Source organism: Hippocampus zosterae, chromosome 12 (assembly GCF_025434085.1).
Source record: "Hippocampus zosterae strain Florida chromosome 12, ASM2543408v3, whole genome shotgun sequence".
NCBI lineage: Eukaryota > Metazoa > Chordata > Actinopteri > Syngnathiformes > Syngnathidae > Hippocampus > Hippocampus zosterae.
The window spans coordinates 8,357,852-8,383,193 of record NC_067462.1 but is presented as its reverse complement, the minus strand read 5'-3'; the positions used below and the strand labels follow the sequence as shown (position 1 = coordinate 8,383,193).

Here is a 25,342-nt window from a genome sequence, read left to right as displayed (position 1 = left end):
TATATATATATACACCATGTAGCTATGGCCAGTTGACAAGTTCATCGAGTACAAACACTGCAAAGGGGTGTCGCGTGATTGGCTTAAATGTGCAGGTGACACAGGGTACCCTTGTCTCACTCCGTTAGTGTTACTTTGTGCAATTGAGGGAGTTCACAAGGCTTTGTTCCATGTCTGCTTCCTTTGGCCCAAACAAACACACACACAAAAAAAAATCTGGCTTTTAAAATGAGCTCGGTTTTTCAAATGTCAAATGGGAGCAGAGAGTAGAACAGCGCCTGTGCGTAGGGGGGAGAGAGGACTCTTTTTAGTTGTGGATCTGCTCAAAGAACTTGTAGGTGGGATTCTCATAGCCGTTCTGCTGCATCTTTGCCAGGTGACGCTCCTCGGGCGTCACTGCAGCATCCACCTAAACGCCAAACACAACAACAAACCCTTAAAGTCTGAAGCCTCATTTTAAATACTTATCTTGTTTTTTTTTTTTTTTTTTTAACTTGTTCAGTCATGCCGGAAGAGAAAAATTGGAAATCGGGTCTTTACCTCGATGACGCCATGGTGGATAGAAGTGTATTGCTTCTTCCTCAGCATCACCAAGGTGATGACGATGACCGTCGCTATGACAACGCCTCCCACCATCAGCCCGATGATGGCCCCTTTGTTGGAGCCCACGTCCTCGGCAAAAAAGACCTGTCAATAAAAATGTGTCAAGTGCATTGAGCCCCATTCATTGCCAGGGATTAAAATAAATCAATAAATGTATTAAAACACATTGTAAATTTACTTAAACACGATAATTATTGTCCACAATAGAGCCGGGGTGAAAACGACGAAGTAGTGGAACCCCAAGCACCCAACAGTCAAAACAACATCCGTCTAGGTGGTTGTCATTACCAATTTTTGATGGTGGACTTCATAACCAGCACTTTGCCGCTCGTGAGTCTCCAGATGCACTTGGGGCATCTCTTCTGGCTTCAGGGCAGACACTTAAAAAAAACAAAAACAAAACAGAAAGCACGCCCAAACATTATAAAAAGATGCACCACAAACGATTCAGCCTTTTAACAAAGACGATGATACACACGGCGTCACACCAATATGTGTTCCTAATATTTTGTCCTCGTGGAGGAAAAAAAAAGGGAAATTTTTGCCGATCAAATTACTGTATTTTCCACACTATAAGGCGCTTCGGATTATAAGGCGCACCTTCAATGAATGGCCTATTTTGAAACTGTTTCCATATATAGGGCGCAGCACATTATAAGGCGCATAGAATAGAAGCTACAATAGTGGCTGAGGTGGCATTATGCATCCAGTAGGTGGAGCTACGTTAAAGAGGGTACAATACAATACTTTATTTATCGAGCGCTTTCACAACTGCTGCAGCTGTAACAAAGCGCTTTACAGAACATTTTAAATACTACATCCAAGAAATCTGAATATTGATCCATATATAAGACGCATCGGATTATAAGGGCTTTTGAGCATTATTATCTTTGTAAAGGCGATGTGACATCACATCCAGCACATACCAGGCCGTGTGGGTAGTCCTCTATCAGGAACTGGGCGGGCATCAACTGGCTCCACTGTGAAGAAACGCAAGTGTCCATCTGTCATTAGATCCTACTCCAAGTCAGTGAATGTACTGTATGCACGGTAAGTATGTGTGTGTTACCGTGGTTCTCGGTGTTAGGCTGGTTGAAGCTCTCGGGGTGGATGAAGCCCAGCCTGTCGAGGCTGGGATCCATCGGGGCCGAGCTGTACGCCTGGTCGGGCATGAGGGCGTCGTTGCCGTAACTCATCCTGCCGTCCACCTGATTACGGAGACAGAGGATCTGTTAACGTCTGTTCGTGTGTGCCGAGCCGGTTCGAAGAGCGGCTGGGTGCGACCCGACTCACCCTGTTGTCGCTCTGCAAGGAAGACACTTGTTGAGAAAGCTCGGACTGAACTCGCTGAACAATGACGGCTAGCGGAACAAAAGACAGAATCAACGCCAGATATAAAACAATCTTACTCTGTGCAAAAGTCACAAGCCACCAACAGAAAAATGAGAATAGGTGACGCGGGGCTGAAAACGAATCGTCCCCGGTGCACTTTTCATCACTGCACTGGAATAAGCACACCGTGAGATCTTGAGGATGGCAGCCCCCGAGTGGATAAAAATAATCCCTGCATATGTATATTTTGCATTGGGATTGTGCAAAATCAATTTTGACACGATTCCTTATGTCGATTTATACAAAAAATATATATATTGATCACTAAGGAGACATAAGCTACACCTGTATTAAAGAAAGGAAGTCTTGATAACTTACAGACTTGGCTGTGGATTTCGTCGGCCACGTAGGGCACCTTGTAGAGCAAACCCAGCGACTGGTTCATCCGTTCATCAATCACGCGCAGGTGAGTCAAAACCTGCAGGAAGGAGACGGGAAGTCGTCTGCGTCAGCCAAAAAAATGTTCACATTTCAGCCGACGTGAATTCTACTTGGAAGATGAGAAAACACGTTGCATATTTTTCTGTCTAGGGAGCCTATTGGGCTGTTTTGCAAGTGTCAGTTTCAGATTTTTTTTTGGTTTTTGTTTTTACTTGAGTCCTCTGATCCTCAAATAACAGTCCTCTCGAGTCAAATTTGGCACTGCTCTTCCCACCGCCGATTATTTTTAGATGCTCGCATGTCATTTACTTGTCGAGAGTGTGTCACGTGGCGTACCTGAGGTCGAATCTGTGCCGCCTTCTTCGGGTCGACGGTTCGGACGTGCTCGTAATGTTTGACTGTGTGCTGGCGGTCCTTCTGCTCTGCCCGAACGTATTTCTTCAATAGACTCAACACCTGACGAGGCTGGTGAGGGGAATATTTCATCGTGGCAATGTTATTGCCCCGAAGGACTCTTTTGAAATACTCGATTGCATTACCCGTGGAGGGTTGGCCTGCAGTGCACTGAGGTAGTTTTCCAGGGCCATGCGTCGGCGGCTGTTGAGCAGAGCCTCCACGCGGGCCATGTGGGTTTCCACCAGCTGTTGCCTCTCTCCGGCGGCCTCCTGCTCGAGGGCCTCCACCTTCTCCTGGAAATGCTGCGAGTGCATGCACATGCGGAAACGTCATTCTAAGAATCTCGCGAGAGGGTGGTACCAAAAAAAAAAAAAAAAGTATATTTTCACTTTGTGTAGGTATAATCGCCAAGTGTTCCAATAGGACCTACTGCACCAGATTCACCTCCGCTTTGTGCGCATGCGTGTCACATCACATTAAAAGTCAAATTATTTTTTTAATGTGAACCGAGTTCATTTAAAAAAAAAAAAAGTTGAATTGGGAATCACGCCCTGTGATGCAGTGTGACTACAGCCTTACTGTCATTTTAATTTTTGAGATGAACACTGCACCGGAGCACATGTGGAAATTTTACTCAAATGAAATCTAGGAGGCCTACTGTCAATCGACCTCTGTGAAATGAGTCAATGAAATGGCTTGTCACAAGTTCAATGGCTTTTCAATAAGACCGCATTCATCTTCAAGTTGGTTTCAATTTGCTGTTTACCTGTACGCACCTGCAATTTTGTTATATTAAATGTAATATCAATAAAAGTTGCCATTTAATATGTGCTTGGAAATTTATAATACAAAAGAGCAATAAAATACATGTCACACATGACCAAAAAAAATGGCGTATTTGAGCTAGCGAGGGGCACGGCACACGCACATGAGCCAATGATCAGAATGGTCCCACTTCAGCCTCAATTTGGGCCAAGAACCCCCCCCCACCCCCCCCAGCTAATGTATTAAAATGGCTCTCTAATTCTTGCACGTTGCACATTTACCTGAATGACAGCTTTCTTGTCAGCACGTGGGAGATTCTTGGCCTTCCTCTCAGCCTCCTCCCATTCCTTCATCACCTGAGGATCAAGAGCCGTCATTCCGTGTACACAAAGTGCACGACAAGGGCGCAGTCAAAAACATCACATCGCCTACCTGGGACAACTTTTCCCGGTGCTTGGCCTCCAGGCTTTCCTTCGCCCTCTGGAAGTCGCCGTGCTCGTTGTCATCGCCGGGGGACTCGAGGTATTGGTCCACGGCGTCCGGGGGGCTCGGCGCCAGAGTGGGCACTATAAGGATGAGGAGGGACAACGGTAGCAGCGATCAAATACAGAACGACATAAGTGGAGTTGATGGAAAAGTTGAGAGGAAAAATTGTCACAGTGGTTGTCATGCCTTGAGAACACAGGGACGCGGAAATTTCAAACAATCACTGTTAAACGAACACTGTATTTCCTCAGTGGCCGGAGGTTTTTACTTACTCAAATGCAAACAACTAGGCATGAATTTTTGTTTATATTATAATAATTAGGCCCAGAATATGCAGCGCACGCTTGAAAGTGGCTCAAGTCTACTTCTTTCTTATGTCAAATAAATCACCATTTTTGAGGGCTTTCCCACAAAAAAAAAAAAAAATAATTAAATTAAATTTGAACAAAACTCTCACCAAATATTGCGGGTGCATTCTTCCTAGTAAAATTTTACATCAAGTCATATTCACGTATGTGAACTCCAAAAATCGGGTGGGAGTTCCTCCAGAATTTGACGAAAAACCGACCTATACTATAGACACGGTTTATTATAGCATACTCATGGCGTGATATTATTATTATCATGATTGATTTTTTTTTTCTACTGAAAAGAAAAGGTTTAAGATGATTCCTCTTATTAACTCATTCAGTACCAGCCAATTCTAGACCAAGTCTGAAAAGACGTTTAAAAACGTCTTTGGGAGTGAATGGAGTTAACTGTTGTCTCATTGAGGAGGCCACTATTCAAGGAAATAGCTAGCAGGTTAGAAACACATACACACACTAGTAAACAAGACAACACAATGTTGTGAGGAAATGAAGGGCGGTGAGTGTCCCAGTGCGAAATGTGTTCACGTAGGGACGTAGGAGCCCAGTCGAGAGTGCCGAGTCATGATAAAGACGGAGGCTTGATTCACTCACATCACACTCAAATGACCCCAGCCTCCACACCCTCACACAACACACAAACAGGTACGAGAGTCAAGGCTTGCGACAGGGACGATGAAAACATCTCAAGTCGATGCCCTGCCGCAGCAAGACATGCAAACACGTGCGGCAATTTGTTCCATCTGTTAAGCGCTTGCCGGTTCACATGCTGGGGTTAAGTATCAGCTGGTGTGACTGACTGCTTAGAAGACAATAAGACAAATGAGATGAGCCCCCGCGTGAGGTCATGATCAGATTAGCGTGAGTGTTGTACAAATAGTGAGCTATGGTACTGGAGGTCTCTCCTACAGTTTTTAACTGTGCCATGGAGGACGTTTTTTTTTTTGGTTGTTTTTTTTTTAAATGACAAGAGTGAGTTTGGTTTGATCTGTCATTGTGATGAATCAATGAGTCTAGATTATTTGTATGACTAAAATGGATGTAACAAAACGAATAATTTTAAAAACTAAATACAAATAAAAAGATGATTTGTGAAATACATGATTACATAAAAGAAAGAAAGAAATTAAACTGGGACTAAATATCATGAATTATTCATTCATTCATTCATTCATCTTCCGTACCGCTTGATCCTCACTAGGGTCGCGGGGGGTGCTGGAGCCTATCCCAGCTGTCTCTGGGCAGATGGCGGGGGACACCCTGAATCGGTTGCCAGCCAATCGCAGGGCACACAGAAACGAACAACCATTCGCACTCACACCCACACCAAGGGACAATTTAGAGCGTTCAATCAGCCTGCCATGCATATTTTTGGAATGTGGGAGGAAACCGGAGTACCCGGAGAAAACCCACGCAGGCCCGGGGAGAACATGCAAACTCCACACAGGGAGGCCGGAGCTGGAATCGAACCCGGTACCTCTGCACTGTGAAGCCCACGTGCTAACCACTGGACTACCGGGCAGCCCTATCATGAATTAATAACAATAAAATACTTCTTGGAAATATTCATTGACATTTCTATTAAATTAGCAGCAGAAGATATGAATGCTTCTTTTTTTTCCCATTCGTAGCGTTTTGAATCGGAGCTGATGCAGGCTGCACAAATAAAATGAATGCAAATCAATATGGAGAAATTTCAAGCTCTGCCAAGGTTTCTACGGGATATGTTGATGTATTAAGCCTTTTTAGTACTCTTCAATTCAAATTAAACCTCTTGCAGTAACCTGTTACAGAAAGCATTCAATCCAAATGTCATCTCCCCCCACCCCCTGCCAGTCCTCAGACTGGTCAAGCCTGAAAGGAAAGTGTGAGTACTCAAGAAAGAGAATCAGAGCAGTCAGGCTTCGGAGAGATGACGACAACCCCGGTTTGGGTCGCTTTTTCCGTCCTGCCACTTACACGAGCTGCTGCAGACAGCGAGGCAGTATTCCTCGGAATCAAAGTTATTCCTGTTGCCCCCGCAACCCCCAAACAAGAAGGGGGCGCAGCGGGCCTTTTCAGGCATGAAGTACCAGCGCTCCAGCATATCGTGACACGGGCCTGACTCGGCGCGTGCCCAACAAGCGGCTGAGCCGCGCGCGCACAGAGATGGCGACACAAAAACAAACAAAATAAATACAGCAATATAGAATAGAATTCTCATACATGAACACAAATATGACGAAAAACAAGATAACCCTTTGTTACCTCGAACGACTTCCTCAATGGATTCGGTGGTGGTGGTGGTTGTCATGGCGACGTGAGCACTGCGCTCATCGCTATCCCGCTCGTTGGTCATGTCCTCGTCTTCCTCCTCCTCCTCCTCCTCCTCCACCTCCTCGTCAATTTCTTCATCGTCATTCTCATCCCTTTCAAAAGTGTCAGCCTCTTCATCATCTTCCTCATCCTCCTCCTCAGCAGCAGCCGGCTCCGAGTCGGTCTGCTGCGTCATGCTGGGGAGGAACAGTGTTCAAATATTTGGGACACTGCACATCATGTCCAGGCTGTCTAAAAATTCTCTTTACAATTGAACAAACGCGTCAATTCATTTGCCTTTGTCGTGCACAACCCAAAACTAAAAGACGGGATACCTGTTATCATTATTCTCAGGCTCAGCTCCGCCCCACCAGACGTCCGACTCTTCCCCATCGAGCCCCGCGCTATCGGACTCCTGCTCGGCTTCGATTGGGCAGCACACAAACTCCACCCCGCGGTAAAGGTCAATGCCGCACGGCATCAGCAAGCCGTAGTCATGGAGATTGGCGGCACGGTCTATGCAGGACTGACAGATGAAAAAATGAAAAAATTGTGACGTGATAAGAACATAGGAATGGGGAAGTTCTTAGTAATCAGAGCCATAAAGCAGAATATTGCCTGAACTTCATGCGCTTTCACGCAGCATTCCGCAATCGGATCATTCGAAGCGATCGTGAGCGTTTGCAAAATTGCTTTCCGCACAACAGCATGGCAGAAAGCGTGGTGAGAAGGTCAAACCGATTCAAACCACAGTGCGAGATATTACCACAAGAGTCAATCGATTTTTTTTAAAGAATGTTAATATATTTTGAGGGCGGCCCGGTAGTCCAGTGGTTAGCACGTCGGCTTCACAGTGCAGAGGTACCGGGTTCGATTCCAGCTCCGGCCTCCCTGTGTGGAGTTTGCATGTTCTCCCTAGGCCTGTGTGGGTTTTCTCCGGGTGCTCCGGTTTCCTCCCACATTCCAAAAACATGCGTGGCAGGCTGATTGAACACTCTAAATTGTCCCTAGGTGTGAGTGTGAGTGCGAATGGTTGTTCGTCTATGTGTGCCCTGCGATTGGCTGGCAACCGATTCAGGGTGTCCCCCGCCTACTGCCCGGAGACAGCTGGGATAGGCTCCAGCACCCCCCGCGACCCTAGTGAGGATCAAGCGGTTAGGAAGATGAATGAATGAATAATATATTTTGGCATCTGAGACTATTGACAGTTGTAAAAATCACACTTCTCATGTGTTAGCACTTTTTCAGGAACTGAGAACAATTAAGGCCTCACAACACTTTAAGGAACCCCGGGAATCCTGATTAACATCTAATTGACATTCATGAAGGCTTTTCAGATCCTATAATTGAATAAAAATAAATAAAAGTATTTTGAATCGGCATCTCAAGAGCAACCGGATGGCAAAAGAGCATAAGATTCACCACAGGGGGTTCAAAAATGACGCACCTCTTTGGCCACAGCGTGCCAGTGCAGATGGCTCTCACACTGGTCCATATACTCCTTGTGCAAGAACTTACACTTGTCAGGCACCAGCAAGGCATCACTCACAAACTCCCCGACTGAAAACACATTTTAAAAAAACATTTAGGGGTATATTAAACATACACGTTTGCATACACTTGCAGTATTGAGGGGCGGTACCCAAGCAGCGGTAGGGCACCACGATGTGATTGTGACTGCGGCACTGTTTGCGGCCTGTTTTGCACCAGTTTTGGATGCTGACGGGCTGGTTGGCTTCCACGACATTAGTGATCTGAAGTTCTGGATACACCTGGAGAAAACATCTTTTTTTTTTAAAAACAACATTTCTTGCCTTTGCATCTTCTTAACTGTTTTTTTCACTGCGCCCAACCTCTTGGCAGTAATTCAGGATGCCCTCTTTAGTGCTGACGCAGCTCTTGGAGCCTGAAGGGTCTGGCTCCCAGTTGCCAGTCTGCACATTGATGTGCATGTTGAGTTTGCCACAGAACATGGCCACCTGCGGCTCAGTCATCAAACCTTCGGAGTCATCGGTAGGTACCTGGATGAACAGAGGGGAACACGATTCAGCCTCATGCAGGAAGGAGGTCCATCGTTATTGATGACTCCGTTATTTAAGAATTCAGTTGATTGCGTGGAATTGGTTTTCCATTACCGCTAATCATGACTTGAAACCACAGGTAGTGCACAGCAAGCAGAGGCTGAACTAGTTTGTTGTTTAAGGAAGCACAAACAGCTAGCTAGCCAAATTGAGCAAGTCCAGGCAGCAATATTCTCAACATCACAATCAATCATTGGCACCCTTCTGTGGTGCTGTTTGAGTTTTGAGACTGCACCATCATATTTTACAATAAGAAATCATTACAGGTGCCACAGAAAACTGAGCAGCAGTTTTCCTCATCCTCAATGGAAATTACATGTCATCAAATTGGCATCTGTGCAATGAAGAAAGGCGATTAAAATGTAAGGATAAAGACAACATTGCGCTGGAACATTGTGCATTTAAGTCAGAACTATAACTATAAGTCAGAACTATAAGCTTTAAGCATAATCCAGGAGATATACTGTACTACATTTTCTCCCTTTAATCTCTCAATGGACAAAGCAAACGTCACAGGACAGAATATCTCATATACATAGTGTTTTTTTCATCACCGTATTTCTACGTTAATTCCTTCATAGAGGGCGGCCCGGTAGTCCAGTGGTTAGCACGTCGGCTTCACAGTGCAGAGGTACCGGGTTCGATTCCAGCTCCGGCCTCCCTGTGTGGAGTTTGCATGTTCTCCCCGGGCCTGCGTGGGTTTTCTCCGGGTGCTCCGGTTTCCTCCCACATTCCAAAAACATGCATGGTAGGCTGATTGGACGCTCTAAACTTGTCCCTAGGTATGAATGTGAGCGTGGATGGTTGTTCGTCTCTGTGTGCCCTGCGATTGGCTGGCAACTGATCCAGGGTGTCCCCCGCCTACTGCCCGAAGACGGCTGGGATAGGCTCCAGCACCCCCCGCGACCCTAGTGAGGATTAAGCGGTCCAGAAAATGGATGGATGGATGGATGGAATTCCTTCATAGACAGTAGATGGGAGAGAATGTGGAAGTAACTCCAATATAATTTGAATGATACATATATATCATGCTGGGCTTTTCTCTCTTAGTATAGGATTTTTTGTGCATCACGCTGACACAGGGTCTGAAAATAATGGTGACAAATTTAATCTGCCAAACATCTGGCACTCTTTCTTGCATTTTTTAAAATGTTTATCCCCATCTGCATTTTATTGTTATTGTTTGCTTTATGTTGTCCATATGTTTCTGAGCTCTTGCAACCGTTTTCCCATGTGGTGTGTTACTAATGACATATAAATTGATTCTGATTCTAAATTTTAACTTCCCTTTCCTGCTGTACGGCAGAAAAGACCGCCCGTGTCCGTTTAGATGAAGCGACACAATGGCAAGAAACTTCTGGATGTGACAGTGAAAAAATAGGAAGCTCAGAAATTTATTAAATGTTCTAACGTTTAAATAAGGCCTGGTACGCACGTCGGGATTTTCCTAATCTTACAACAGCGTTTTGCTGCACTGCATCACAATGAGAACCTTTGTTGACTCTTTCGCAAAGTAGATATCCGAAAAATGAAAAGCCTGTTAGTATGATGCAATGCAGTTCTATACCTTTACAAATTACAACAACAATAATAATGAACTGATTGAGAAATTAAAAATCGGAAATTAGACTAAGGTTTTGATACAGCTGTCGTGACAAGGTTGCACGAAAAATCTGTCGTAACATGATACCTATTATTCATAATAAAATATATTTTAAACATGTGGTAAATGTGTAACATTTGTGGACATCGTAGATTGCACTGTGGGCTACGTCCGTGTGATTTCGAGAGCACCGCAGTATGTGTTTGATTCCCTGAGCCGAAGCCAAAAACCCGCAAACGTAAGGCGCCATCTTGCTTGTGTCACAACTGCACATCGTTCTAAATTAGCTTAAATGGCTTCTGACAGCGGGTGGAAAATAGTGCTATGAAATACGTGGTAATTACGGACTTCATGTGGCGGGGATAGTTTTTACCACATCAATAGGTTTTTCTTTTGTTTTTGTCAGACATGACTTGTGGCCTTCGCCTGATGCAACAATTACCCAAAAATGCTAACAAGCGTTAGCTTCATAAACGTCATTTTCCATGCCATGATCGCTGGCCATTGAAAGGCCAAAACAAATTAGAGACGGAACAATCACTTTTTTGCCATGAGATCGAAACGTGTACTTTTAATAAACAATTTCAACGTATTTGGGTTTTGGGCCTTGTTAGCACTGCAATTTTAGCAGATGCTAATCTATGCGGAAAAAGAGTGTGCTTCACATCGGTGCAGATTGCGCATCTACACACACTTTATTAACAGTCATGTGAGGAACCTAATTGTGGGTTAAATTTTACAAGGGCTTGGTTGACTTTAACCTTAATATGCAACGATACTGTTGTGGTCAAAGTATGATATAGGACCGTATTTTCCTCTCGATTTCGAAGAGAATGGCACCAAAACCTGCAGACGAGAAGCCCGGAAAAGGATCTCTGATACTCGGCCGCAGGCTGGTGTGGTGGGGATGATGACTGTTGTGGTGGGCTTCCTCCGTTTCGACACCGACTCACCTCGGATGAGAGCGTCAAGGTCGCCGCAAGTAAGAGCACAAACGCCTCGTGTCCGCCCATCCCGTCCTCACTATATCCAGTACAAGAAAAACGTCCCCTTGGCGAGCTCCCCGTGTTAGATGGTGGCTTGTTGTCGGAATAAATCGCGCGTTCGGCTTGACACGGACGTGGCGGATAAGCGATCCCTGATCCTGGTGATCCCTCCTCCCTGTGTTCCTTTCTCTGGAGTGACCGATGGAGGCTGGGTGTGTTCGGATGGGGGCGGGGATGCCATAGGATGGAAGCTGCGATTTACGGTACAGTAGATTTAAAGGGAGGTAATAAGTAAACTATGAATACCTTTTAACCGTACTAAAGCAGATATTCAGGTTTTTACTTAGCATTTATTTAGACTACATTTATTCGCTGCCTTTGACAACAATAGGCTTTCTACTTCATTCGAACAACACAAATCAAAAGAGAAAATCAACCCTGTAAAGTGGATTACAGATTTGTGTCCAAATGAATTGTATACGTCAACAAAGTTGTTGGCTTTGAAGGGTGCGTTCTCTAGATTGAAGGCCATTTCAGAATAGATCAATGTTTTGCTATTTGCCAACCTAGGGTGCTTTTAGCTGTGTGTTTTTGGTCATTAGGTTTCATCTCCCATGAAGTCAAATTCGCCCAAACGACAACAAATGCTGTGATCTGACACTGATGTACCTTCACCTTGGAATTAATCTTTAATTTATTTGGAGGTTGTTTGGGGCTCTGTTGGTACCATTTTTCAATTCCTCATCAGCTTTCAAAAAGACAGAGTAATTGCATTGACTAAGATACAACAATAGGTGTCACTAGTCCGCAGGCACAAAGGCGTTCACGTGACATCTGGACCCGGAAGTGACACGGGCGGTGGACCAGCGTGCGCCAGGCGGCTAAATGCGACCGAAAATGTTCACCACGGAGGGAGATACCCGTCGATTGTCAAGAATAAACAAGACAAAACGGTAAGGCAAGTTTGATCGACTCAAGTAAAACGTCAGCTTTTCGGTTAAATAGTTAGCTAATTGCTCATGTTCAAAGTAATATCTCTCGACTGTAAAATGTGAACGTTAATGAAAGGATATTTCTGGTTGTCAAAACAGCTGACGTTTCTTGCCATACAAGTACAATGGGCAACAGAAGAAGGGCAGCAGCTTTCAGTCATGCAACCCAAGCAGTGTCAGGATCCACAGCAGAGACCATCAAAACTGCCGGGAGGAAGCACAGCATCTGCATGGTCTCTGACTTCTTCTACCCGAACATGGGAGGAGTGGAGAGTCACATTTACCTCTTGTCCCAATGTCTGATCGAGAAGGGACACAAGGTGGTGGTAGTCACGCACGCCTACGGCCACAGGAAGGGCGTCAGGTACCTGACCAATGGCCTTAAGGTCTACTACCTGCCTCTGCAGGTGATGTACAACCAGTCCACCACCACCACCTTCTTCCACAGCATGCCACTCCTGCGCTGTGTGTTTGTCAGGGAGCGCATCACAGTGGTGCATTCGCACAGCTCGTTCTCTGCTATGGCTCACGATGCTTTGTTCCATGCAAAAACCATGGGCCTGAACACGGTATGTGGTCCTGAAGCAGTAGTGCCTTTTTAGTGTTCCTCAGTTTACGATGGTACCTCCATTATGGTGAAGGTGATGAAATGAACTTGTGTGTGCTACGGCATAAAAATATGCCGTAACCCAGGAAAAGGAAGGCTCTCAGTTATTGCACTATATCCTGTTTCGGTTTATATAGTGTTGCTTTGAGATATGAGTGATATGACCTGGGGGATTTTTTAGATGTTGTCTGATTTTTATTTATTTTATTTGTGTTGATGTTACAGCAAAAAAATTAAATACAACCACTGTGTCATGAATTCAACTCTACAACAAACAATTGAGCTATTCAGTTCACATCTACCTATACTGAACTAGACATTATATTAAATTACCGATAGATTTATCTGAACAATCTATATATGATTTCACAGGTGTTCACTGACCACTCCCTCTTTGGCTTTGCTGATGTGAGCTCCGTACTGACCAACAAGCTCTTGACGGTGTCACTGTGCGATACCAACCACATCGTGTGCGTTTCCTACACCAGCAAAGAGAACACTGTGCTGCGCGCCGCGCTTGATCCAGAGATCGTGTCCGTCATTCCCAATGCGGTCGAGCATGGCGACTTCACGCCTGATCCGTCTCAGCGCAACAACGACAGGATCACCATCGTCGTGATCAGTCGCCTTGTCTACCGCAAAGGTACGAGCTTCGTGGTCTTTGTTTCTCACTGAAAGATGAAACTTCACCTGAAGCTTCCAACTTGTCAGGCATTGATCTTCTAAGTGGAATCATCCCAGAGCTCTGCCTCAAACATCCAGATCTGCATTTCCTCATTGGCGGAGAGGGGCCAAAGAGACTTGTGCTGGAGGAAGTGAGAGAGAAATACCAGCTACATGACAGGTACATTTAGATGTTCTTGATGCACATTTGCCAGCTTTTCCTGCTTTACCGGTTGTCATTTTTCAAACGGTCAGATTGACTTGATCACAGGTCTCCATCTTTTCTCATAGACAAAAGACCACTCAAAGTAACTCGCTGAATGCATTTAATATGTACTTTTTAAGATAAGATAAGATAAGAACACCTTTATTAGTCTCGCAATGGAGAAATTCCCGATTCACAGCAGCAAAGTTATGAAAGGAAGAAGTACAACAACAAAATATAGGAGCTGCTGGAAAGGCAGCCACTCAGGCGGCGCCATTTTGAAGTCAAAATAACAAAAATAACACAACACAACACATAGGACACAGACTGTCGTGCAATCTTCACCACTTTTCTGCATACACTTGGCTGTCTGAAGCGGTTATAGATAAAAGAATAGAGGATCAAAGTGTCCTTTCACCAGTGGATCAAAGACGTCATGCTGGAATGTGCACACGTCTGCTACAAGCTAAGTTTTGAAAGCAAACACGAGGCTGTAGCGATCATTGACAAAAAAGATAAATGTCAATGTCATTAACGCAGAGCGTGTGCCCTTTAATTTTCTTCTTGCGGCCCTAAAATTTCAGTTTTAGGGCCCACTGTGCTCCTAGTTAAAAAAAAGAAATCTGGAACCCTACTCTGAGAGGAATTTATGTTAATACAGGCCCATTACCAGGTTACCAACAGTGACTCCTCATCCTACAAATGGTAAAAAAAAATAATAAATCCCACTGACACTTCCTTTTTAAGCGTAATGGCCATGTGTCCAAATAGTTTTGTCCTAAATAGCACATCAACCCTTGGCAGCGGTCCTGCTATTCATAATGTGTTTTGAGTGTGTATATGTTTGACTGAATTGCAATAACCGCAGGGTGCGCCTGTTGGGGTCTCTGGAGCACAAAGATGTCAGAGGAGTTCTGGTGCAGGGTCACATCTTCCTCAACACCTCACTCACTGAAGCTTTCTGCATGGCCATCGTGGAGGGAGCTAGTTGTGGATTGCAGGTGCGCTGCATTCCTTCATCTTATACAAAGTACCGTGAAAAAGTATTTGCACTCTTTTCAAATTTGTATTTATGACACAGTTTCCCAACTGTAATATTTGGGCTAATCAAACAAATCTGAAAATCAAACACAACCCAAATAAACGTAAAATGAGAGAGTGTCTGTGTCATTTGTGTGTTTGTTAACTTCCTCAAAGGTTGTCAGCACTCGTGTGGGTGGGATTCCCGAGGTGCTACCCCAGGACTTGATCACGCTTTGTGAGCCAACTGTGCAGTCGCTGTGTGCTGGGCTGGAAACGGTCATAGCGCGGCAGCGTTCTGGCTCCGTCTCCACTCCCGCCACCGTTCACGCACGGGTGCGGAACCTGTACACCTGGAGAAATGTTGCAGAGAGGACTGAAAAGGTGAGTTTCGCAGAACGCGTACCTTTGGACTTTGATTTCTGCGGGTAAACACAAACGTGCACTGTTGTGTGACCGTTACCACCATTCAAGGTGAGAGATGAACTCAAATTGACCTTTTTGTAGATGCATGTATTTCATTTCAAGCGAAATGTCAAATATGGCACCGGTATTTTTTGCTTTTGTGAGATCTCAAACATCTAAAAAGACGTTCCTTTTTAGAAAAAATAACAACACCACAAAAGAGCTTTTGATCGCAAAGCTATTTATCAGCGCTCTGTTGTTGAAATAAACTATGAACAGAAGCAATTTAGGCTTCTTATTTTTGTATGATACAAGCAGTTGCCTTGATACAAGGGCACACAACACCGCATTCTGGTTTCACTTTGTGAAGGTACCTTCACTCCGGTGTGGCTTTTGCATGAGGCGATGTTCATGCACACGCAGCCTGTTATGATGGCTGCATGTTACTTTCGCTCGGACGAAAGCGTCCTGCTGCTTTCAGCAACCACCATCAACCCTCGTCATGGTGGAAGATTTTCTTCCCCAAAAGCAATCCTCACGGGTTAATTGTTTTGATTTCTCCATCGCTCCTGGTTTGAATGCGCCCTCTACTAACTACACGCAACTCTAGAGGTTGCACTGGATATTCAAGCCGAGCTCAATTAAGTAAAAATGTTTTCTCTCTCAGGTGTATGACAGAGTACGCGGCGAGGAGGTGCTTCCCCTCGATCGACGCCTTCGGAGGCTACGGACTCACTGCGGCCCCGTGGCCGGCTCCATCTTCGCCTTTGTGGCGGTTCTAGATTTCCTCTTTCTGTTGTTCCTCCAGTGGTGGCTGCCTGATAGGCTCATGGACTTGGCCGTGGACGCTAGCGGTCCTCTCGGACTGTGGAGGCAAGAAGCAAGTGAGAGTAAAGGTAAAGCTCCGTCGAAAAGAAGCGGCAAGCAAGCAGCTTCATCTCGCTTCTTCTCGGCTCTTGATGATGCCATCGCGAGCTAAGAAACGTTCAACTTTATTTACATTATTAGGAAGGGGCATTTTTCAGGCTATTTATTTTGAGAGATCTCCTGGGACGTGGCTATAATGTTTTGTTTTTAAATTTTATTTATTATTATTTTTTGGTCTCTTTGTCTGAAAGGAATGTGCATGTTTTCACCAAACATGCACGGTGTCACTGGCAAACACTTGAGATGAAAAGTGAACCCCCCCAGATGAAAAAGTAGGGTTTTCTCTCTTTTAATGGGAGGTAGATTTCATCTCCTTTGTTCTGTACAAAATAAATGTAGACATGTTCACACGACCGCATTATTAAGGGCAGGCATTGCAAAGGCTGTTTTGGAATAGCTGCGTCTGCAATTCTTGTAAAATATAACATACCTTTTATATATTTATAGTTCCATGAGATAATAATACTGTATATATGATATTCATTTCAGGCATTCACTTTGAAAAGGGAGTGTGAGTTTCCATTCATTGCTACCTGCAGCTTTAATTTTGCATTTTCATTTTTTTCCACGCTAAAAGGTTTCTGTTGATTAGCAAAAGAAATATTGCTTTGTCATATCATATTTAAAATCGTGCTATTTTATCAGAAATCTATCTGGTGACTTTCTGTGTTTCAAAATGGCAAAACATCTGTGATTTTTTTCCCCTCCTCTTCACACTTATCAGGAGATATGATTTAAGTGATTGTTGGATTACGAGCGTTTTATGAATTGCACAATAAATAGGACTATGGGGGACCTTGTAGTTTTTGATAAAACGGTTACAATGGGTTTTCATAACCCCCCGCCATATGATTTCATGCAAATGTTGAGTCACTTGCCGCTAATCAATTGTTCATCATCTTCTGGGTTAAATAGCATCTATATGCATTTCATCATTTGTAATGTTTTTTTTTTTTTTAATATTTAAAGCAAGGCCGAAAGCCTTTTGTTGTCATTTTTTTCCCGCCGGGCTTTGCCCTAAGTATACCTCACATTGTGTCCTATTTATCAGAATGATCTTTTTCTCAGGACAGGTTAGTCGAGTTGATCTGGTCAAAGACAACACCCCCACCCCCTCCCTTTCCATTGTATTCTTTTGCAAACATCACACACAGAAGATTAAATGGCAGGCAAAATAGGCCATTGAAATGCATCTGCTATCCAAGGCTAGGGGTGTTTGTTTGCATACCGTTGTGATGAGCACTTGAAACAATACACCGCAGTGATGCTTGGCTGGAAAATGTGAAATAAAAGTCTTTCACCGATTTGTGTTATTCTGTCATTGGTGTTGTGCAGGGGTGTTCAAGTCCGGTCCTAAAATGATCAGGAACATGATCAGGTTTCATAGAGCTTGCTGGTGAGAAGATCATTTGAATCAGGTGCGTTAGAGGGAAACATCTAAAAGATGCAGGGTAGTGACCCTTGAGGAACACTCTTGGAGTGGTATAAAGTACAACCTCCACAGTTCAACCATGACAGCAAATCTTGTTACACTAGGGCTCAGCGAGCATCTTATGAACTCTATTTATCCATCCATTTTCTAAAGCGCTTGCATTTTCTCATTAATGTCACAGCTGAACTCTTAGCTGATTTTGGGCAAAAGGCAGCGGCGTACACCCTGGACTGGTCGGCAGTTAATTACACCTATCGGCATTTTTGGAATAAGATTGGAAGCCGGAGAAGATACAAACAAAACACAGGAAAGCTGGAGTCGATTTAAGCAACCAACCTCAAAATTGTGAGGAAGAAATGCCAACTTCTAGGGCTGCGTGTAGCGCAGTCCTTACTCACTCCCTGAGCTGTGTCGCAAAATTGTCCGGAGAAGTTTGGGAAGAGATCGGCTATACAAAGCCTCCAGCCTTTTACTCCCAGCAGCAGCGACTTTATGCTACTTTTGTACTCTATGCCTACCACCTCCTCTGAGTTCTTGCAACTTTTAAGACCAGTCGCCTTTGTAAGCACCATGGACAGCGTCTGTTGGCTTCCCCTCGTGGTGAGAACGTAAACTTTCTTTTCAAAACAAATATAGCCTCTATGGTCCCACGCAGTTCTTTCGAAGACAATAATTGTAGTACAATAAAACGTTAAATGATGAATACGTCGGTCGCCAAACATTGGCTGTCTGAATTTTTTACAACATATTTAAGTGTCATACAGGTAGAAAAATGTTGACCACTTTAATTGAAAAAAAATCCCAAATATTGCACATTATCTTTGATTACCAGTGACAATACACACAGCAAAACTAATTCTGAAGAGGATGAGATTTTTTTTCAACATGCTGCTTAGTCACAGTGCAGCGATGTGTAGTGCTGTGTTCTGAAGGCGCATTTATCGAATTTATGTTTTGGCTTTAGTCGTGGTCTGTGTTTGATACTTTGGACTTTGTTTGTTTTGGATGTAATTTTCTTTTTTAAATACAATTCATCAAGTACACCCTGCTCCTCCCTCCTGCCTGCTTTTTGGGGTCCACCACCACCTTGCTACGTGACAGACCTGCTCTTATTTCAACAGGTACTTTTGGTGTAACAGTCAGGACCATCATCCAATCTGAGCCCAAACCATCACTGGTGACGACCAATCAGGTCGGGGTTGAATTGGACCTGGACAGTATTTTCTCTACCTTCCTCTCATCCTTGGATACCGCAGGCAGGCAAACAGTCCTCCGGTCACCGCCGTATTCGGCCACTTCCTCCGGGGATGGAGAACAACCGTTGCTTCGCCAACCGCTTCTCGGACTACAGCAAGAGCGCGCTGCTGCCCGACCACGGGGCCGAAACGGTGGTTCCGGCCGTGGTGGCAACGGTGGATAGAATCCTCACAAAGGTCCCCATTTCAAGCGAGGTGGATGACTGCGACGGCGGGCTTTACGACGGTCCGGCCGGCGTGGCGTATATGCTTTACCACGTCAGCGAGTGTCCGCTGTTCTCCGAGCGACGCGACGCGTACCTGAAGGCGGCCAAGCGCATCATCGACGTGTCGGTACGCTATGCGGACGCCGAGCCGGACCGGAGCATGCGCGCCGCCTTCCTGCTCGGCGGTGCGGGCGTGTACGCCGCGGCCGCGATGATCTACAAGTCGTTGGGTTTGGCCGACTTCGTCAAGCCGCTGACGAAATTTCGCAACCTGTGGGAGGTGTGCGCGCCCATCCATTTCTTGGAGTGCGGTTCCGATGAGCTCTTTGTGGGCCGGGCGGGCTACCTCTGCGCCGCCCTGGTCCTCAAACAGAAGCTGGGCATTGAGGTGAGATTACTTTCTCATCATTTTATGTTTGAGCATCATATTATTTCATGTTAAGCATACTTAAATTATATTCTGTTGTTTAATAATCGCTTAGACATTTTTTTATGTTGATAGGTTCTGATTGGCTGTTAAAGTAAGAGAAACAGGAAGTGATTTTAGTTACGGGAGTTGTGTTCTCGGACGTGCTGCGGTGCAGACGTTTTTTTTCTTTTTCTTTTTCTCCTTTTATTAAACTGCATTAAATTATTCCATCTCTCCATCTGTCATTCGCAACGAAGAACCATCCATTGAAAAACAACGAACCCCTCAACTTACACAAGCATGGCCCGAGTGGACCAATCAAATGCTATACTCGAGTGGTTACTCTACCCTGCATATTACAGTTTTCAGGCCGCGGGTCTGTTTTGAAGTTCCTGTACAGTGGTTTTTTTTGCCATACAGTGTGAACAGTACAATTTGTTTGTTTTTAAATAGGGCAGGGGAAGTGCTGGGAAGCAAATTCAGCCCGTCAATAAGTGTCGACGGCGGCCGGCACTTGCTAAAATAATAAGCATCGCGATATATTGAGATTCTGAATATGAGAATGAACTACAAATTGTATCATATTCACCCTGCAGATTCTCAGCAAGGATCAAATCAAGTCAATCTGCCAGGCCATCATCGAGTCGGGAAAACAGTACGCTCGGAAAAAGCGAAAGCCTTTCCCTCTCATGTACTCCTACTACGGGACAGAATACCTTGGTAAGAACAAGTCGCGTTTGAGTGATGGGGAGGGAGTGTCGTAATCAGCGATGAAATGATTATAATTGATTCTGTGCAAATGTTTTTGATCCATTGTGTCCTGAAGCCATTGAGGCAAAACTGAAAGTACTATGTGCAGCGATGGCTGTTTGAAAGTACTCTATATATACATTTGACTTGAGTTGAGTTGGCTGCAACTTCGTTTGTTTAGTATGTTCCTTTATCTAAAACTAATAGGAAGAAGTGAAAAAAATAAGGGATCCATGCAATGCAATTGACTCTGTCGGCTTTGTTTTTGACTAGAAATGAGAACGTACAGGTGCTGAGTTTGCATGGGTGCTCAAAAATGTCCAGTTCCAAAATGTACCCAACAGGGTAAAAACAAAAACCCTCAAAATTTGACATTGAAAACATAACAATATTTGGAGTTTTAAAATATATTCTTTAAAAAAAGTCACCATTATATATGTGCATTGTAAATAAGCATGTAGTGTGTCTGGAATTTCTCTCTCACCGCAATGATGCGAGATCATCATGTGTGAAGCTAACTGTCCTTTCCTTGATTTGCATCAGATGACGACACCCGAGCAAAACCTGCTAACAGTTCATAGTAAGCCATACTTGCATGAGGTCTTAACAACACCTGACACACTAATGACATCTTTTAACCCAGGATAATGATTCCGGACCTGAATGTGGTTATGATCCTGCTGCATCTATATACCAAAATGGATCTTGGATTGGATTTCATGGAAAAAAAATCTGAAGGGAATTCACAGACAGATATCTTCCACCGCTGTTTAAAAAAGAGCTGTGTTTTCCCTGCATGTTTTCAAAGTGAATGAGGAAGGAAAATGAACATCTTTCGTGAATGATTCTGCACCTCAAAATTGACGTTTACTTCCGACACTCGTTGTGTTGAAAGGTTGTGCAGAATCATCCGCTTGCTATCAACACCGATTTGCAAAAGTACAGAGGGCTACTTTTTATAATCTTCTATTCAATAAACACAACCTCATAAACCTCAGCGTATGAAAATCAAAGGTTTGTGGAAATGTGATATATCGTTCAGTATCTTTGAAACTACCAACCACAATGCCAGCAAAGTTGTGAAAATTGACAAATCTTATTAGGCATCCACACAAAATGCGGTTTGTCACGTTTACACATCCTGTCATCTCACGACCACACTGAGTTGCCTGTGCCCCCAAACGCCTGCTGAGAACATAGTGTAAATGAAGCTTTTAACTGCAGTTCTGTACAATAATGATAAACAAAATAAATAATACAGAGAGAGTACAAACCCCCCCACCCCCCAAAAAAAACAATATAGACGGGAGCTTGCTCACAAAGTACATCTTTAGGTTCAACCCATAGTTACATCTAATTCCAGTGTACTGTAGGATCCAAAAAAGACAATAAATACGATAAAAATAAAAAATGTCATCACATCTGGGTGTCCAGTACACGTTGTGACAATGACCGCGTCTTTCAGTAGTCCTTTGTTAACATGCTTGCGTGCTGCAGCTTGTGTGCGTGTGTGCTCAGCATGGGACGATCCTGCATGCTTTGTTTTTGGTTGGGTTTTGCATGTTTGCCCCCCGCCCCCCTACTCCCACCTCTCGCCAGGCGCAGCCCACGGCTTGTCGTCGGTACTGCAGATGTTGCTGAGCTACCATGACCTGCTGAGCGGCGCCGACAAGGACCTGGTGTGGCAGAGCGTCGATTTCCTCATGAACCAGGAGCAGAACTGCAACTGGCCTGCTGAGCTGGGCGCCGTGATCGAGCGTGAGAACGAGCTGGTCCACTGGTGTCACGGAGCTCCGGGTACTCTTACACTTCAATTCACTTCAAGGGTCGCAAGGGGTGCTGGGGCCTATCCCAGCTGTCTTAGGGCAGTAGGCGGGGGACACCCTGAACCGGTTGGCAGCCAATCGTAGGGCACACAGAGACGAACAACCATCCGCGCTCACACCGGCACTTTCCGCTTCATCTGGTTTTTAACTGTTCCAACTTGGCACCAATGCAAGTGGACTGTAAAAGTTCAAAATAATAATAATTAAAAAAGATGAAACGTAATATCGAAACCTTAATTCAATTCTCAGCTGTAACAAATTCTTGCTAAGGTTGTAGGAAACGTGTCTGCAAATCCTTGCTCGCCAATGCCTCCTGAAATGATATCGAATGCGTCTGTTTAATCCGCAGGTGTGGCCTTTCTTTTTGCTAAGGCCTACTTGATTAACAAGAAGCCACAATATTTGGACACGTGCATCCGCAGCGGGGAGCTGGTGTGGCAGAAAGGTCTGCTGAAGAAAGGTCCCGGCATCTGCCACGGTGTAGCCGGCAGCGCTTACGTCTTCCTGTTGCTCTACCGCCTGACTGGCAACTCCAAATATGTCTACCGAGCTCAGAGGCAAGAATCCCATCGCACACAACAATACAATACAATACAATACAATACAATACATGCTGATTTATATAGCGCTTTCACAACAGCGGCAGCTGTAACAAAGCGCTTAACAAAACAGTTAACATAAAGTAAAATAATAAACACAACACATAACATAAAACACGGACAGTCGTGCAGTCCTAACCACTTTTCCGTCACACGCTTTGTTGTTTGGAGCGGTTTGAGATGAAAGAGGAGAGAATCAAAGTGTCCTTTAACCAGTGGATCAGAGACGTCATGCTCAAAATGTGCACACGTCGGCTACAAGCTAAGTTTCAAAGTCAACAAGAAGCTGTAGCATCCATTGACGAAAAAAGAGATTGGTTCACTTCTCCTGTCCCATGGAAATCCATTTCAATTCCAAGCGGCGACTCACGGTTCCAAATACGCATCGGCGCTCTTCACCAACGCTCCTCTCTCCTCATCCTCAACTTCAGCGGCCATCCATCCACCCGCACCAACGCCGACTGTCCAACAGCGCCGACATAGCCGCTGAACAAATCGGGGTTGTGAAAAATGCTGCCCATTACTGGCGCAAAAAACACAAGCGCCCCAGGTCTGTCCAGCACCGACAGTCAATGGCGCAGACGTTCCTCCCAATCAAAATCTGTGCTGGTACAGGCGTGCTGCCGAGAAGGCGCAACCACCAAGCACAGATACTGCTCCTTTGACGAATGTCGTGGCCAAAAAAGCGCTGAAAACATTCCATATCAGGTCCACACAATGAAACAACAAACATGTGACAAAACAAAAGACAAAAACAGCAAAAAAAGAACAAAAAAGCAAGGCTCTTGAAGAGCACTTGCCATAGGCTGCCTACTCGGGCGCCATCTTGGAAAAAAAAAAAAACATCCAATACCACAGCGCGACTGTTAATTTGCTTTCACAAGGCGATATGCAGTTCTTGAAGACATTCGCTAATCGATTGACAAAACCCAGAATGTGCCATAACACAAGAGATTTATGTCAGAAGTGGGATTCAAACCCACGCCTCCAGTGGAGACTGCGACCTGAACGCAGCGCCTTAGACCGCTCGGCCATCCTGACATGCTGGTGCCTTGGTCATTTATTTTTTTTGGTCTTTCGGTCAAGTCACGGTTATTTTAAATCATTCTTGAAGACATTCGTTGATCGATTGAGAAAAACCCTTCGATCAATCTCATGATGGTCATGAGAAAACAGACACCTGTCAGAAGTGGGATTCGAACCCACGCCTCCAGTGGAGACTGCGACCTGAACGCAGCGCCTTAGACCGCTCGGCCATCCTGACATGCTGGTGCCTTGGTCATTTATTTTTTTTTGGTCTCTTGCTCAAGTTTTGGTTCTCGAAGACATTGGTCGATCGACAAAACCTTTGATCAATCCCACAATGGTCACGAGAAAACAGATTCCTGTCAGAAGTGGGATTCGAACCCACGCCTCCAGTGGAGACTGCGACCTGAACGCAGCACCTTAGACCACTCAGCCATCCTGACACAGCTGTCTTTCATCTTTCTGGTCTTTCGGTCAAGTCATTGATTTGTGGTGCATTCTCATCCGCAGGTTGCTCTCTTTCCATTGCAACATTCTTTTTCAACCTTTGGCTTTCCCTCCGCAAAGGTTTGCAGAGTTCCTGTTCACGGAAGAGTTCAAGGCAGGATCGCGCTCAGTCACCAGCGTGTACAGCCTCTTCGAAGGCCTGTCTGGGACCGTCTGCTTCCTGGTGGACCTGCTGCAACCCGAGCAGGCCGAATTCCCGCTCTTCTGTGTCTTTGAGTGAAGGACAAAACCCACGAAGAGATTGAAAACTTGGTGATATTGTCTTAAAGTGCGATAATCAAGTTTTTTTGTTTTTCAAGTGCAGTGGAAACATATCTCTAGTTCAGATTGTTTATAACAGCTCTTGTGTTTGGTCTCATTCGATTCTGCAGGTCTAGCCAACTGTGGAGATGCTTCACAAAAGTGAATTTGTTTAAAAATGTAAAAAAAAATCCCTGTGAATTCAGGAAACCAAAAGTGTTCTGATGCTAACTGTGCCTGTTTGGAGTGTCTATGTGTTTTGCACATGTAACCCACAACAGAAGTGGAAATTCTGTTGATCAAGTGTTAGGCTGGAAATGCATGTTCAGTCTTTATTAAATGGGTCCTATTTTTTCTGAGTGTGTATGTTTCACTTATTTCAGTTTTCAGTGTAACACAGAAGTTGCATTGGGTTCCAAACAACTGTTCATCCATCATGAATTTAATACTTCATAAAGACAGTCATTATCTGCCTTCAATGTTTTACGCCAATCAACATCGAATATTGATGAAAGGTGGTTTTATGTGTTTTACACATTTTTATGCCAATTTGACAAGTTTTCATTTTTTTGTTGTTAAATTTGACCAATAAAGCGTACACAGCGGATTTTACAATGTATTGGAAATTTTTGGCAGTCTTAGAATATTTTTTTACCTGTTGCTGAACCTAAGAGAAGATACAGAAACAGGACCAACAAAAATCTGGTTAAGTTTACTCTGATTCAGAAATGTTGTCAACTGTTGACCAGTATTATTCAACCCTGTAGGTAATTATTATAAAATATTTTGTTCGTTTTTCCTCTCTTCCCAATTTTGTACAATACTATCAATTAATTGCATACTTTAATATCTGATGATTTGATTATCCGGGCGGCCCGGTAGCCCAGTGGTTAGCACGTCGGCTTCACAGTGTAGA

General features: G+C 44.4%; 3 protein-coding genes, 2 long non-coding RNA genes and 3 other non-coding genes across 19 annotated transcripts in view; 2 read left to right on the top strand and 6 right to left on the bottom strand.

Moving 5' to 3' along the window:
• Nucleotides 1–7: 7 nt before the first annotated feature.
• On the bottom strand, nucleotides 8–11,473 carry LOC127611682 (amyloid-beta A4 protein-like). 4 transcript variants are annotated; one of them, XM_052082388.1, is made up of 18 exons: nucleotides 11,324–11,473; nucleotides 8,540–8,707; nucleotides 8,329–8,458; nucleotides 8,134–8,246; nucleotides 7,022–7,212; nucleotides 6,639–6,883; nucleotides 6,351–6,518; nucleotides 3,970–4,103; nucleotides 3,819–3,893; nucleotides 2,916–3,074; nucleotides 2,713–2,841; nucleotides 2,314–2,413; nucleotides 1,897–1,964; nucleotides 1,673–1,811; nucleotides 1,530–1,607; nucleotides 892–983; nucleotides 541–687; nucleotides 8–409 (listed from the first exon to the last, which is right to left on the bottom strand). In XM_052082388.1, the coding sequence occupies exons 1-18, from the start codon at nucleotides 11,381–11,383 to the stop codon at nucleotides 308–310; spliced, it is 2,298 nt and encodes a 765-aa protein (XP_051938348.1). In that variant the 5' UTR covers nucleotides 11,384–11,473; the 3' UTR covers nucleotides 8–307. The 4 variants fall into 4 exon arrangements, with proteins under 4 accessions (XP_051938348.1, XP_051938349.1, XP_051938350.1 ...); XM_052082389.1 differs by having other exon boundaries at nucleotides 9–409; nucleotides 1,530–1,583; XM_052082390.1 differs by lacking the exon at nucleotides 6,351–6,518 and having other exon boundaries at nucleotides 9–409.
• Nucleotides 5,386–6,344, bottom strand: LOC127611706 (uncharacterized). The gene is made up of 2 exons (XR_007965428.1): nucleotides 5,908–6,344; nucleotides 5,386–5,522 (listed from the first exon to the last, which is right to left on the bottom strand). It is a non-coding gene; the product is annotated as an uncharacterized LOC127611706 (long non-coding RNA).
• A 390-nt stretch (nucleotides 11,474–11,863) lies between the features above and the next one.
• piga (phosphatidylinositol glycan anchor biosynthesis, class A) lies at nucleotides 11,864–17,479 on the top strand. 8 transcript variants are annotated; one of them, XM_052082394.1, is made up of 8 exons: nucleotides 11,864–12,309; nucleotides 12,448–12,668; nucleotides 12,756–12,917; nucleotides 13,328–13,598; nucleotides 13,667–13,799; nucleotides 14,692–14,824; nucleotides 15,021–15,227; nucleotides 15,916–17,479. In XM_052082394.1, exons 2-8 carry the CDS (start codon nucleotides 12,474–12,476, stop codon nucleotides 16,225–16,227), a joined length of 1,413 nt encoding a protein of 470 aa, XP_051938354.1. In that variant the 5' UTR covers nucleotides 11,864–12,309; nucleotides 12,448–12,473; the 3' UTR covers nucleotides 16,228–17,479. The 8 variants fall into 8 exon arrangements, with proteins under 8 accessions (XP_051938354.1, XP_051938359.1, XP_051938356.1 ...); XM_052082399.1 differs by lacking the exon at nucleotides 12,756–12,917 and having other exon boundaries at nucleotides 12,448–12,712; nucleotides 13,328–13,363; nucleotides 13,444–13,598; XM_052082396.1 differs by having other exon boundaries at nucleotides 12,448–12,712; nucleotides 12,827–12,917.
• A 1,193-nt stretch (nucleotides 17,480–18,672) lies between these two features.
• LOC127611690 (lanC-like protein 3) lies at nucleotides 18,673–24,781 on the top strand. The gene is made up of 5 exons (XM_052082410.1): nucleotides 18,673–19,457; nucleotides 20,075–20,198; nucleotides 21,828–22,025; nucleotides 22,404–22,611; nucleotides 24,247–24,781. Exons 1-5 carry the CDS (start codon nucleotides 18,915–18,917, stop codon nucleotides 24,404–24,406), a joined length of 1,233 nt encoding a protein of 410 aa, XP_051938370.1. The 5' UTR covers nucleotides 18,673–18,914; the 3' UTR covers nucleotides 24,407–24,781.
• Nucleotides 23,612–23,694, bottom strand: trnal-cag (transfer RNA leucine (anticodon CAG)). The gene has a single exon. It is a non-coding gene; the product is annotated as a tRNA-Leu (tRNA).
• trnal-cag (transfer RNA leucine (anticodon CAG)) lies at nucleotides 23,835–23,917 on the bottom strand. The gene has a single exon. It is a non-coding gene; the product is annotated as a tRNA-Leu (tRNA).
• LOC127611705 (uncharacterized) overlaps nucleotides 23,841–25,342 on the bottom strand; it is an 11,118-nt gene continuing 9,616 nt past the window's right edge. For both annotated transcript variants that reach the window (XR_007965427.1, XR_007965426.1), the window contains exon 2: nucleotides 23,841–24,085. This is a non-coding gene — a long non-coding RNA (uncharacterized LOC127611705). The remainder of the gene's footprint in view (nucleotides 24,086–25,342) is intronic.
• On the bottom strand, nucleotides 24,040–24,122 carry trnal-cag (transfer RNA leucine (anticodon CAG)). The gene has a single exon. It is a non-coding gene; the product is annotated as a tRNA-Leu (tRNA).